The sequence below is a fragment of the Gymnoscopelus braueri genome (assembly GCF_963280865.1).
Source record: "Gymnoscopelus braueri genome assembly, chromosome: 17".
NCBI lineage: Eukaryota > Metazoa > Chordata > Actinopteri > Myctophiformes > Myctophidae > Gymnoscopelus > Gymnoscopelus braueri.
Window position 1 is genome coordinate 38,815,638 of NC_137617.1, and position 14,584 is coordinate 38,830,221.

At 42.1% G+C, this 14,584-nt stretch overlaps 1 protein-coding gene across 2 annotated transcripts in view; it reads left to right on the forward strand.

Moving 5' to 3' along the window:
* dock1 (dedicator of cytokinesis 1) overlaps positions 1-14,584 on the forward strand; it is a 455,553-nt gene that overhangs the window by 78,300 nt on the left and 362,669 nt on the right. For both annotated transcript variants that reach the window (XR_013934788.1, XM_080454394.1), the window contains exons 15-18: positions 1,037-1,135; positions 3,882-3,954; positions 9,174-9,277; positions 11,554-11,737. Coding sequence is in view for 1 of the 2 variants with exons in the window: in XM_080454394.1 (XP_080310520.1) it covers positions 1,037-1,135; positions 3,882-3,954; positions 9,174-9,277; positions 11,554-11,737 (460 nt within the window). In the remaining variant the exon portion in view is untranslated. The remainder of the gene's footprint in view (positions 1-1,036; positions 1,136-3,881; positions 3,955-9,173; positions 9,278-11,553; positions 11,738-14,584) is intronic.

Genomic DNA, 14,584 nt, shown 5'->3' on the forward strand with positions numbered 1-14,584 from the left:
CTATATTAGGCATCACCCCTCGCCAACACACACACACACACACACACACACACACCCCCAACCATATAATGTCAATTCCACTTTGGGGTTTCCGTAGCCGCCCTTGGCCCATTGTGAGAAGAGAGGACCCCCACAAAAGAGACCCGACAGCCTCTCCTCTCCTCTCCTCTCCTCTCCTCTCCTCTCCTCTCCTCTCCTCTCCTCTCCTGCTTGCCGGAGCAGGTGAGCCCACCGGCTCCTCCCCCTCTTCAATATTTAATTTCTCATTTATTTCTAATTTCCACATGGCTGTCAGGGTTAGATTGGCAGCCGCCAGACGGTGGGGGCGTGACGCATTAAAGCACCGGCAGACTTTCGGCAGGCCGCGCGCCACTTAGATCATAGCTTTTATCCTTTTTCTTTTTTTTTTGTGCCCTCAGGAGCACATCTGATGGAATAACCCATTAAGACCGGGAACGCATCTGTGTCATTTTTACATTTCTTTATTTTTTACTTATTTTGCTATGTATATCAGTGGTTCTCAAACGTTTTCATGTCAAGGACCACCCAAAATGATGTGTATTGGGTCGCGGACCCCCATCTCAAAATATTTTGTTCCAGGTACCCCCAGAAGCAAAGATTTGAGTTAAAAGTGTATATATATATTCAAAGATTTGCACACATTTTTATGTTTAAAAAATAAATAAATAGCAGATCTGCAAGCTCATAGCGCGGCACTCGGTGCCGCGCTATGAGCTTGTATATCTGCTATTTTTATATAGCCAAAGAAATCTAAAAATGACACAGATTCTTTCCGGTCTAAATGGGATAAGCAGTAGTCAATTTTCCGCCATGCAGTGGAAAGTGCTAATGTTTGGACAGGCTGATAATAGCGCGACCTCTGCCTGACTCTGTCACTTTGAATATACTTAGTTACAGCCCAGCCAACGATAACCAGAATAACTCGCTCTTGCGAGATAACTCACTCCGCTCTCACATCTTCTCCTCCTCCTCCTCCTCCTCCTCCTCCTCCTCCTCCTCCTCCTCCTCCTCCTAGAACGTGATCTTTCCGGGCGCCGGGGACGACGGAATCCTGGAGTACAAGTCTGTCATCTACTACCAAGTGAAGCAGCCGCGCTGGTTTGAAACCATCAAGGTTTGTGGTGCCCCTTCACTGCCACCTAGTTCACACACACAAATAAACACCACCGTTAGTTTTACAGGCATCGTTTCCAACTATAATAAAGGTTTAATTTATTTATTTTTTATTAAAAAAATTAGCACACGATTTAGCAACCCTTTTTCATCCAGTGCCAATTGTCCCACAGCAGGAATCGCGACAGTGATACCGACTGCGCCACCATGCCCCCGGTTGAATTTATTTAGACGCTACTACATGCGTTAATTCAGGGGTCTTCAACGTTTTTCAGGCCAAGGACCCCCTAGCTGAGCGAGAGATGAAGCAGGGACCCCCTCTATATTGTATAAGCTTACAAACTCACAATGCCTCGCAGCACGAGGCGTTGTGAGCTTGTAGATCTGCTATTTTCGGCTAAAATGTTCCCCTCAGAAAAGGAATTCTAGGGTTCAAGTGGTTAATGTAAAAAAAAACATCCTATCACACAAAGATTTGGCGGACCCCCTGTAGTAGCTCTGAGGACCCCCTGTTGAAGACCCCTGCTTTAATTCATTACATCTCACTAAAAGTACCCGGAATTTCTACTGCTGAGCTAAGACGGAAAGCCCATTCGAGCTTCACACAATAACTCTAGTTAACCAGTAGTGTGGTTCTACCAAATCTGAAAACCCATCTGCAAAAAAAAAAAGAATTCACCGCCCAATTCCCTGCGTAGAGACCGAATGTCGGCCTGTTTACTCATAGACATATAAAGGTAGACGCCTCCTCCGACTCTGGGGCGTCAGTATCGCGGCCGCCATATTAGAGGGGGCACGCCTCCTGACTACTGGCCAATCACAGCGGGTCTTTTCCGAGACTTGGCAGAATCTAGTTGTATACAAATACAACGGGATAATTTTATACAACTAGATTCTGACAAGTCCCGGAAAAGACGCGCTGTGATTGGCCAGGAGTCAGGAAGCGTGCCTCCTTTAAAATGGCGGCCGTGATACAGGACGCTCCAATGAACGGCAACGGCCAATGAGCTATCTAGGTTTCTATATCTATGCGTCTCTCCTTCAGTCCTCTTCCGGTGGTGCTCCTTTCTTTTCATTCCTAAAAACAACAGCTCTACACGTTGTAATGGGATATGCTGACAGATTCAGCTGTGGAGCTCTGAATCTATGACTTATATATGACTAAAACTAAATGACATTTTATTCAAAAGACTAAACCTAAATCAAAATTTGCTGTCAAAATTAACACCGTTTTCAAGCTGTGCCAAGTTGGTAGCTTGAAAATCTGTTATTGTCGGCAAGCAACGCCACCGCACTCCGGAGTGGGAATTAGCCTTGACCGTTTCATCGCTAACCCACTGCTGTTGACATTGGGAAGTTGACTGCTTATAATAAAAAAGACACGCACATGAATACTGAGAGGGCCCATAAATAATATGGCAAATATGAGGGCAGAGGCAAATATATTTATAAGCCTGCAAACCTACCGGGCCATGAAATTTAAATTTAAATACATATATGGCGGGGAGGGTGAATGATAAATATTCAGCAAGGACGAGAGATAAAAGCGTTGAATGTTTTAAGCGAAGGTGGACGGTGGAATTCACTGCAGAGGTCAGCCGGAGAGCAGCCGCCTTTTTGTGTTTCTTGTTGTCAACACAAGGTATTTGACCTGGAATTGTGTGTGTGTGTGTGTGTGTGTGTGTGTGTGTGTGTGTGTGTGTGTGTGTGTGTGTGTGTGTGTGTGTGTGTGTGTGTGTGTGTGTGTGTGTGTGTGTGTGTGTGTGTGTGTGTGTGTGTGTGTGTGTGTGTGTGTGTGTGTGTGTGTGTGTGTGTGTGTGTGTGTGTGTGTGTGCCTGCGTGCGGTGGTGTAAAGTAACTAAGTACATTTGCTTAAGTAAAATTTTGAGGCATTTGTACTTTACTTGAGTATTTACAATTCCCAATAATTTTACTTCTACTCCACTACATCTCAGATCCAAATATTGTACTTTTACTCCACAGCATTTATTTGACAACTTTAGTTATTAGTTACTTTTGATTTATTATTTCAAAACATACATTACCCACTTCAGTCCTATACACATGGTTAAATCAGTGGTTTTCAACCTTTTCAGGCCCCCCAAAATAATCATATTTGAACTGGGGACCCCCGACCCTGACAAGGGTCGGAATTGTAGGAGTTGAGGAATTTCATTGTGTTTGACTCGGTTCCACAGATAAATTGCGAGGCGTTGTGAGCGTTGTGAGCTGCTATTTTCACGTTTGTCTCTTTCTTATATGATTTGACAATTTGGCCAATGTTTGACCAGTTTTTATAGTATATTTTGTTGATTACCGTTGATAGTATTTTTTTCTCCCTTTTTTTTTGGTATTAAAAATGTCTTACAAGTCCTTAAATTGTCAATGCACTGTCATCTGGGGGACCCAACCCACTAGGGCTGGTAACTTTCCACAGAAATTATATTCGAATATTGGTCTTAAAAATTGGCAGATATTAGAATATATTCGAATATTATTATTATTATTATTTTAAATGTTTTTTTTGACAGGGACAATACAAAAAACAACGTATCAAGTGCTCAGATCCAATAATACATTGTTTTTTGTATTGTTCCTGTCAAATAAATATGACAAAAAAACAATACATATTTTCCCCATATTCGAGGAATATTAATGTACCAGCCCTACAACCCACACAGGTTAAGTGGTTTAATCCCCCTTTTGAGATACCTTCTCTCTCTCTCTCTCTCTCTCTCTCCTCCCAGGTGGCCATTCCCATCGAGGACGTGAATCGCAGCCACCTGCGCTTCACCTTCCGCCATCGCTCGTCGCAGGACTGTGAGTACAAACAACACGTTCACGTTGTGAACAAAACCGTTCACCCGCCTGCCTGCCTGACGACCAGCCATAAGCCAAGCCAAGCCAAGCCGGCCGCGCCATCGGCCGCCAGCCAAAATAAAATGGAAGCCAGCCAGTCCAAACAGATGTGTCGCGCTGTGATAAATACTTTAGAAGCTCACCCCCGTGTCACGTTAATCAGCGATATTAGGCCCTGGCGCCTCCGCGTATATAAGCAACCATCAGCATTAAGATTGTTTTTTAAGTAAAAGTAGCAGGCCCGGACCGCTGGCGTAGCGGTCCGAGCACCTCGGCTACAATGTAGCCTGACAGCGTGTCGCGGGTTCGAGTCCCAATCCCGACAGCCTTTGCTGCGTGTCACTCCCCATCCCTCTCTCCCTATTTCCTGTCAGCCTACGGTCCTATCAATAATAAAGGCATAAAAAGCCCAAAAGTAAGTAAGTATAGCAAGCAGCAAAATATACTTTACTTGTATCGATTCATTGCTACTTTTACTCTTTGAGTACTTCCTCCACCAACCGGCAGATGGGAGCCAGTGTTGTTATTTTCAGTCATCTTTTTCGATATCCTTGTTAACTCATATAGTGCCAATGACGTCTTTTGACGGCCGTTTTCAGTGCGCCATTAGTGCCAATGACGTCTTTTGACGTCACCTAAAAAAAAAAAAAAGTTTCAAAATAAAATTTTTAATTTTTATATTTTTGTTTTTTTTCTTCCTTTTTTTTATCTCAAAGGAACTAGGAGAAAACGATTTTCAAAAAGTTAATTCTCCATCCACTTCAATGTTAAAAATTAAACGGAGAATTTTTTTTCTCCGTTTGATCCATAATGCCTTTGGCATATGGATCAACAAGCTTGAAATAAGCCTGGCAGTGAATGAGTTAATTCTGGGGGTGTGTGTAGAGACAAGAGGAGCAGGGTATAGCCCGTGCCCGCTGCCTCGCCGCCGCGCTGTGGCGTGCCATCTGCCCGCCACATGGCAACCCCGTCCTGCCAGCCACGTTAACACATTGATTGCCAAGATATTAAACATAGTTTTCTATCCCCTTGCCAGCGTATAATTACATCAATCCGATATTTGAAACGCCGTGGAACCAACATTGTGTCCCAAAAACACAAACAAAATAGTCCCCGTGGGTTAGCGGAGGGATCTGTGTATCCATAGGAACGACAACGTTCCAACCGCGATCCGCCATTTTGGGGCATCGCTGAAAACTAGTGGTTTTCAATGCAAAAAAAAGAAACTGAGTTACATCTGTTTTTCTGAAAATCCCAAACAGGAAGCAGATGGCTTCCTGTTTTTTTGGAACGACGTCACATCCACATTCTACTTCTCTGAATGACGGTCGACCCTTGTGGAATTTTCCCAAAAAAATTAAAGAATCTTGGCCATCAATGTGTTAAAAAATCATTTAAAGATTTTCAAGATTTTACGTTGTGAGCTAATACATTGGCTATTTCTAAACAGCCGATATAAAATAGTATAAAAAAGGGCTACGGTGGTTACCGTGAGCTGATTTTGATGCTTTATTAACACATTTACGTACGTGGGGACCACCTGGAACCACCTCAAGGACAGTTTGAGCCTCAAAACCCCGACGCAGGCCTTCCTGGCCGAGATGAACGGATTGGTTTGCATACGCCTGCCTGGTCCGCACCCTTCCAGCCCAGTGTCCTCCTCCTCCTCCATTAATAAGTTAGACTTTTTTTTTAAACACCAATCGCCGGCACAAAATCTTTTCAGAGGGGGGTCCGTGTCCAAATACAATTAGGTGGTCCTCGACAATAGGAAAATGAAAACTTGGAGAAAAAAAAATCGAGAACCACAGTGCCGTAATCTGCAGCCACCACTAACCCTCCTCCCTCGGAGTTATGTTTGCGTCTCAGCCCAGAACAGGCAGCTCCTCTGGTGGATAATGGACAGGTCTCTCTGGTGGATAATGGACAGGTCTCTCTGGTGGATAATGGACAGGTCTCTCTGGTGGATAATGGACAGGTCTCTCTCGTGGATAATGGACAGGGTCTCACAGCCGTAGCAATAGGCCTTCTAATCCAACTGGAGAGCCCTCCCGTCACGCTCCATCTCCCTCCGCTATATATACTGCTTTCTGCAGGGACTAATGCCGTTAGGCGGCCCGGGTCTTCAAACCCAGAGGAATTGCTGTTATCTTGCCTTTAACCCATTAAGACCGGAAAAGTAGCGTTTTTAGATTTCTTTGGCTATTCAAAAATCGCAGATATACAAGCTGCCGCGCTATGAGCTTGTAGACCTGCTTTTTTTTTTTTTTTATCGTGTAAAATGTTGGCAAATCTTTGAATATATATATAAAAATAAAATAAAATTTGAAAAAACTTATGTTGCTATAATATCAGTGGTTCTCAAACTGGTTCATGTCAAGGACCCACAAAATGATGTATGTATTTGGCCGTGGACCCCATCTCAAAACATTTTGTTCCAGCCCCCCCGCCCCAAAGCAAAGATTTTAGTAAAAAATTTCGTCTTAAAAAAATATAGGCATATTGAAAGATCTTTTAAAAAATCAAGATTTCTCAAAAATAGCAGATCTACCAGCTCATAGGTGTGCCGCGCTATGAGCTCGTATATCTGCTATTTTTGAATAGCCAAATAAATCTTAAAATGACACAGATAAGTTCCCGGTCTTAATGGGCTAATAGCTAACCTTAGAAACTAGCTCACCTCAGGTGACTCTGGCTACACGGGCGTTGATGAGCCTGCTAAACTCTTTTTTTTTGTTGCTGTCACTGACTACAGGCAGCAGTGGAAGAGATGCGATTGTGTGTGTGACATACATTCGGCCTTAATCTCCTAAATTCCATCCATTATGTGGTAAATGGTGCATTTATATATCGCCTTTTATCCAAAGCGCTTTACAATGTGCTTTACAATCACGCACACATTCACACACACACACACACACACACACACACACACACACACACACACACACACACACACACACACACACTGATGGCTGTGTGAAACCATGCGAGGCAGCAACCTGCTCTATCAAGAGCAGATAGGGGTTCAGCGTCTTGCTCAAGGACACTTTAGACACTAAAGTTTCCTCCACCATCGGTGTGTGAATGTGTGTGTGACTGGGTGAATGCACAATCATTGTAAAGTGCCTTGGATAAAGGCGCTATATAAGTGCACCATTTACCATTTACTACCTAATGAGGGTAGTGTCATTTTAGTGGAACAAACATGGAAACAAATTGACAGCCCAGCCTCAGAGTTGGACATTCAGTCTCTGTCAGTCAGTAGTTGACGTGGACATTATCGAACCATGTGGATCTGGGGATCCACATGGGAGCAGTGTGGCTCCGATGTGTATATTGGTCTTCATTTGACCAGCCTGTGATGTCACTATTATATACGTATGCAATTAATAACATACTGTATAAGACAAAAACTAAACTAAACCCTAACATCTTAAAGGGATAGTTCACCCCCCGACTTTTTTCCTATGTATTAGTCACCCCATGGAGACTTGAATTCATGGATATTTTGTCTGTTTTTATCGCATTTCTAAGCCATTAATTTGATGACCGGCAGACTGTGTCTCCGGTAGGTAGGAGACACAAAGAGTCTCCTTTGTGTCTCCTACCGGAACCGCTGCCTACCGGTCCGCTGGTCATCAAATTATTGGCTTAGAAATGCGATAAAAACAGTATCCATGAATTCAAGTATCCATGGGGTGACTAATCGATTTTTGTGTGAACTATCCCTTTAACTCTGGAACTCTGTTTTTATAAGACTCTACATGTCTGCTTCTTCTGGCTGTTGGAATGTTCTGCTCAACATGGATGGCAGCAGCACGCTTACAGTGTCATCCTCTCTCTTTCTGCTGGTTTCTCTCCATCGCCCAGTGCGGGCAATTATTCACCGGCATGGCTGCGGGCAGCCAACCAATGAGGGGGATTTATGCAGATACAATGCATCTGAATCACGTCCGCGGCTCCGCGCGCACGTAAATTTGAGGCTTGTTGATCCGCTGATCTGATGATGATGTATGTAGCACCATGCCCCGACACGTGGCTACAGGACACAGCCATAACTCTCTGGCCTGTTTATGAAAGAGCTCTTCTGCTGAGCGTCTCGTGTTTATATGCCTGTGGTTCTCAAACGTTTTCATGCCAAGGAACACCCCCCCCCCCAAATTAATTATTTCTTTGGCCGTGGACCCCCATCTGACGATATTTTGTGACTGATATATATATTGATATGTAATGTTCATTATAATGCGGTGTCCCATCTAAATAAACAAATAAAGTAAAGTAAAGAAACTGTTAAAGGTAGGGTAAGTGATTTGCGTTGGTTAAAATAATTGTTAAATAGCTCTATATTCTGATAGTACTCATTGCTATAGAGTGTTTGTTCAGTATTAGGAGTCTCCTTGTCTCTCCACCTCTTTATTAAACAGAAAATGCATTTTCGTTTCAGTTTCATTTCCAAGTTTATCCAATCAGGACAGAGAACTCAATCAGGATACAGATTAAACAAGTGAAATTGGAAGTGATGACACTAAGAAATGAGCAGACAAAATTGGAACTGGAACACTATACAAAAAATTAAGCTTAAAAATGGGTACTTTCTCCTGATTGGCTGAGATTTTGACACCTACCGAAAAATGTATTTTCTGTTTATTAAAGAGCTGGAGAGATGGGGAGACATCTGTTACTGAAAAAACACTCTATAGCAATGATTACTATCAGAATATAGTATTTTAACCTTTTAACAAAATACTTTTTGTTTTAACCAAAAAATATCACTTACCCTACCTTTAAGTGAAATGAAACTAATGAGTACTAAAATAGCAAAGCTACAAGCTCGCAACCCGGCGCGATTTGTGAACTTGTGCCTGCTATTTTTGCTAATTAAACGTTTTTTGAAAGAGAAAAAAGCTACAGTACATACTAAATCCCCCCACAACCCCCGAACTTGATGCATCAAAGATTTGCACAAATCTTCACGCTTTTTCAAAAATAGCAGATCTACAAGCTCATAGCACGGCACTTGGTGCCACGCTATGAGCTTGTAGATCTGCAATTTTTGAATAGCCAATGAATTGTAAAATGACAGAGATGCGTAATGTTTAATAATCAATTAAATTGATTAGATTGATAAACTGTTACAGCCCTAACTCCTTTATGTCTGTCTGTCTGTCCTCATGCAGCCAAAGACAAATCAGAGAAGATCTTTGCTCTGTCTTTCGTCAAGCTGATGAGATACGATGGAACCACGCTGAGAGACGGAGAACACGACCTCATCGTCTACAAGGTAACACATCTCGCACGCCACACACACACACACACACACACACACACACACACACACACACACACACACACACACACACACACACACACACACACACACACACACACACACACACACACACACACACACACACACACACACACACACACACACACACTGGTGGAAAAAGTACTCCATTTTTTAAACTTGGTTTCTGCCCGACAGCGCTGATATGGAGTGCAGCGTCGTTAGCCCCCCCCCCCACGCACACAAATCAAATTAGTTTCCAATTAAAAACGGCCTGTATAATGACACCTTTGTGTTGGCCCTCCCGTTCCATGTTAATTAAATAGTTAACACAAGAGAGAATCAACCGTAATATTTTTTATTCCGTCTTGTTTTCATTGTTTTTTGGGGGTTTCAACCAGGGAGATGGTGTTTGTTATACGAGTTCATTCTTCATCACCATTTTGTGTTCATAAAGACGGGGAGAATGAGCTGTAATTTGACACAGAACTCAGTGGTGGGAAGTAAGTGAGTCCAATTATTTGACGGCTTACTGCTCAAGCTTACCGGTACTTTGCAGGTCTAGATTATTAATGCAAAACATACTTTAACCACTTACTGTAGAAGTGTACAGTATACTTCAGCCATTCAAAAATGGCCAATCCACAAGCTCACAATGCGTCACGTTGCGATGCATTGTGAACTTGTAGATCATTATAGAAAAACGAAAGATAGAAATTGGAAAGATTGGAGTACTAGCATATTATTTGAATAACAGGCCTCTTACTTGTACTGTATTTGTACGGTACGTTGTGGTGTTGCTACGTTCACATAACCCATTAAAACCGGGAAAGCGTCTGTGTCATTTTAGATTTAAAAAACTTTAACCATTAATTTATACTTTGGCTATTCAAAAATAGTAGATATACAAGCTCAGAGTTTGTCACTTTGTGCCGCACCATGAGCTCGTAGATCTGCTATTTTGAAACAAATTGAACATTTGTGCAAATCTTTGAATATTTACACTTTTAACTCAAATCTTTAGAAACTTGAAAATGTTTGCTTTAAAAAATTATATACTGTACATTCAAAGATTTGCACACATTTTCACGATAAAAACAAAAAAAAGCAGATCTACAAGCTCATAGCGCGGCACACGGTGCCGTGCTATGAGCTTGTATATCTGCTATTTTTGAAAAAGCCAAAGAGATTTGTAGAATCGGCCTCAGTTCTTAACGGGTTAAGTAAAAAACAAACGACAGTACTGTACTTCTCCCACCACTGAGTCCATTCTTCTTCCTCATCGTTTGTGTTGATAAAGCTGGGTAGAATGAGCTCTTTGACTCAGAGGAGGCTGTAGCATCGACAGGGACGTCTTTTAGAGAGTTCTTCTGTTCAAACACACAATGAGCGTCGCCGTTATTCTGTCACGCCGCAGCCAGCAGCAACACAACACATTGTTTTCTTTGAGCATTCAGGATGTGTGGATAATTATTCTAAGGCTCTGCAATCTATAATAATGTATGCCATCACGGTATGTTATAATTAAGCAGTGAAATACATGAAAGTCTGTGGTACCGTATATTTCGGGATGATGTCAAGGCTACAGGTGTTGTTGGCGCGACACGATGCCATATGACAGCCTCGAGTGCATAATTCCTTTTTTGTAGACCACTTCCTTTTTTTAGAAGACCATTTCTATTCACCCATTTTCAACTTAATCTTCATATACAGTAATTGGCCCTCAGTAATGCTCATTATAAGATGTCACCTCACCATTTCTTTCTACACTCACTCTGTGGACAGTTCAGAACCAGTTTTGACAACTTTTAGAACAGAATTTCAAATGTTTATTTTATTTTATTTATTAATGCAACAACAATGGCTTCTATTTCAGCATGCTAACTTTCCAGGAAGAGAAAGGCTGTAGTTTCTATTAGCTTGTAATCCTCAGCGATGATGTCATTGGTAGGCAGGTTCTGAACTGTCCATAGCCCACAAATGAGAAACAGAGTGTCGCGATGCGACGCACTCTGCGGCAATTATTTTGCCATTACTTTATTTTGGAAAGTTTACATTTATCAAATATATGGCCTGTTTTGGCCATATTCATTTTTTGTTATTCATGCCGGTCATTTTCATTTATGTGTTGTTTTATATCTGCCCTGTGTAAAAAAAATCCTACATGTTCCAATGTAAAAAGAATAACACAAATCGTTAATTGCAAATCATTTGGTACGAAAATATATCGTCAACTAAAATCTGATGATGGTGTGACAAATCGTATGCAGGCAGAAGCTAAGAAGCTGGAGGACTCGTCTCTCTACCTCAACCTGCCCGCCACCAAGATGGAGCTGGAGGAGAAGGGCTACGCCTCCACGGGGAAGAACAACCACAACCTGGGCACGTGCACCATCAGCAAGGACTCCTTCCAGATCGCCACCCTGGTCTGCTCCACCAAGCTCACCCAGAACGGTAAGGAGGCCCTCTAACTGCACTGTGTTAAGTCATTAAGACCGGGAACGCATCTCTATCATTTTGTGTCATTCTGTGTCAAGATTTCTTTGGCTATTCGAAAATAGCAGATCTACAAGCTTGTAGTGCGGCACAGAGTGCCGCACTACAAGCTTGTAGATCTGCTATTCTTGAAAAAATCTTGACATTTTTTGAACATCTTTGAATATACATTATTTTTTTTTTAAAGCATTTTTAACTCAAATCTTTGCTTCTGTGGGTCCGCGGCCAAACACACATCATTTTGGGGGTCCTTGACATGAAAAAGGTTTGAGAACCACTGATATTATAGCAACATAAGTTTTTTCACTTTGGTCTCCCTGTCTCTGCAGCTTTTTAGTAAACAGAAAATGAATTTTCAGGTCGGGACAGCAATTTAATCCAATCAGGAGAGAGCGATGCAGGATAAACAAGTGAAATTGAAAGTGATGACGCAAAGAAATAAGCAGACAAAATTGGAACTGGAACACTATGAAATGTAAGCTGATAAATGGGCACTCTCTCATCAGATTGGATGGAATTGGCGACCCATTTGAAAATGTGAGACGGGGGAGACCTCTGTTACAGAACAAACACTCTATAGCAATGATTACTATCAGGATACAGAGCTTTATCTTTTCACACACAAAAAAAAACGTTTAACTATAAAATCTCACTTACACAACTTTGTTGAGTGTACAAATGGAACCAAATGGAAGCCGGAATAATATAAGTCAGACAATTTTGCTAATGTGATTTCAGCGTCGGTAGCAGTTCATCGTCTTAATATCGGGGCTCTTTGAAAACGGATGTTTTTCATTTGCAAACTCATTCCCGTTCATTGCTGCGATCTTTCTCTTTACTTAACGTCGTGACAGTCAGCCATCACTCTCTGTGATGCACTTTTAGCTGTACTCGACGCTGGCTAATCGTAGCTTCCGAGATTTGTCTTTGAAACATGCTCTAGTTCATTGGTTCTCAAACTTTTTAAAATTTATGTTATGGATTCCCATAACTCTGAGAGTATACAAATGGAACCAAATGGACCATTTGTATACTCTCAGAGTTACAGACCTTTAAGTGTGTCCCCCCCCCCCACCCTGAGGGTCCTTGGAGTCTGGACCCCACTTTGAGAACCACTGCTCTTGTTGATGAGGCAGATTTTTCATTGTAGGTTACGTCAGGTAAACTTGAAACTGCGTGAGTGCCGTCTAGCCAACTCCAACTCAGGACTCCTGAATCACTGCCCTCCACGCTCTCCTATCACAGTGTTGTTAGCCATTTCGCCAACTATTATATGTTCGTTTTCTCACTCTGCTATAATTTGAGCCACTGGCACTGCCTACTGGCATTTTTTTGGGGGGGTTTTCGGGCCTTTAAATATGGTAATTGTTCTGGCCAAGTGCACCAGGCCTCACTTTTCAGGCCCGTTTAGAACTCCACTAGTTCTGGGTGCCTGACGCAGTGCTCTGCCAGCCTCATCCTTGAAACTATAACTTTGACTCACAAATCTACAAAGACTGCAGATCAAAGGCAAAAGCAAAGATTAAAGCCTCAATCTGTGATTCCTTCACCTGGTTGGCAGTACGTAGCAGGAACAATGTTACTGAAACATAATCATTTTGCTTTACTGTGTTAATTGTTTAAGAATCAGCGCTAGTGCTTGGGGCTCCTTTCACACTATACTGTTTGACCAATCACACATTAGGACTTGGCCATACAAATATTTTCACTCATGAGGTTTTATTTTGCTTTAACCCATTAAGACAGGGAACGCATCTGTGTCATTTTAAGATTTCTTTGGCTATTAAAAAATAGCAGATCTACAAGCTCATAGCGCGTGCCGCACTATGAGCTTGTAGATCTGCTATTTTTGCAAAATCGTGAATATTCTTTTTTTTTTTTAAGCGGACATTTTTTACTAAACATCTTTGCTTTTGGGGGTCTCTGGAACAAAATATTTTCAAATGGGGGTCCATGGCCAAATACATATAATTTTGGGTGTCCTTGACATGAAAAAGTTTGAGAACCACCAATATTATAGCAATTTTTCAAAAAACTGTTGGGATTTAGAAGACATTTGTAGAATCCCCAGGAGCAAAGATTTGAGTCACAAAAGTTTGCTTTAAAAAAAAATATATATATATGTTCAAAGATTTGCAAAAAAAAATCCACGATTGTTCAAAAAAAGAAATTGCGGATCTACAAGCTCATAGCGCGGCACTCAGTGCCGCGCTATGAGCTTCAATATCTGCTGTTTTTGAATAGCCAAAGAAATCTAAAAATGACACAGATGCGTTCCCGCTCTTATTGGATTAATCCATGAGGCTACTCCATCTCAGTGTTTGTAGAATCATCTCCTCAGTGTGTGTAGAATCATCTCTGCCCCGGGGGGGAGCAGCTCCGTTATGTTTACTGCTGTCAGTTTGGCACACAGCAGCTTTTATTTCCCAGGGTGCCGAGGAGAGAGAGAGAGAGAGAGAGAGACTGAGAGCCATGTTTATTAAGCCCAGGAAATCCCCCTCTCTCTCCAGCCCAATGGCTCACACATTAAGACTTTGACCCCCCCCCCCCACCAACGTTTATAATACACAGCCATAAACCATGGGATCCCGCGGCGTGTCCAATATTTAGACATCACCGCAGAAACTCCCCCTCCCTCAAACCCCCTCAACGGCTGCTCTCTTTTCCCAAGCCACATCCATAACCTCACAGCCTCCTCGTCTCTCAATGTGGAAATAAAAAATATTTTTACTCAAGTACTGTACTTAACCATTTGACTGCCAATCACGTAGGTCTACGCGAACCGATTTAAAGCCGCCACGTGCC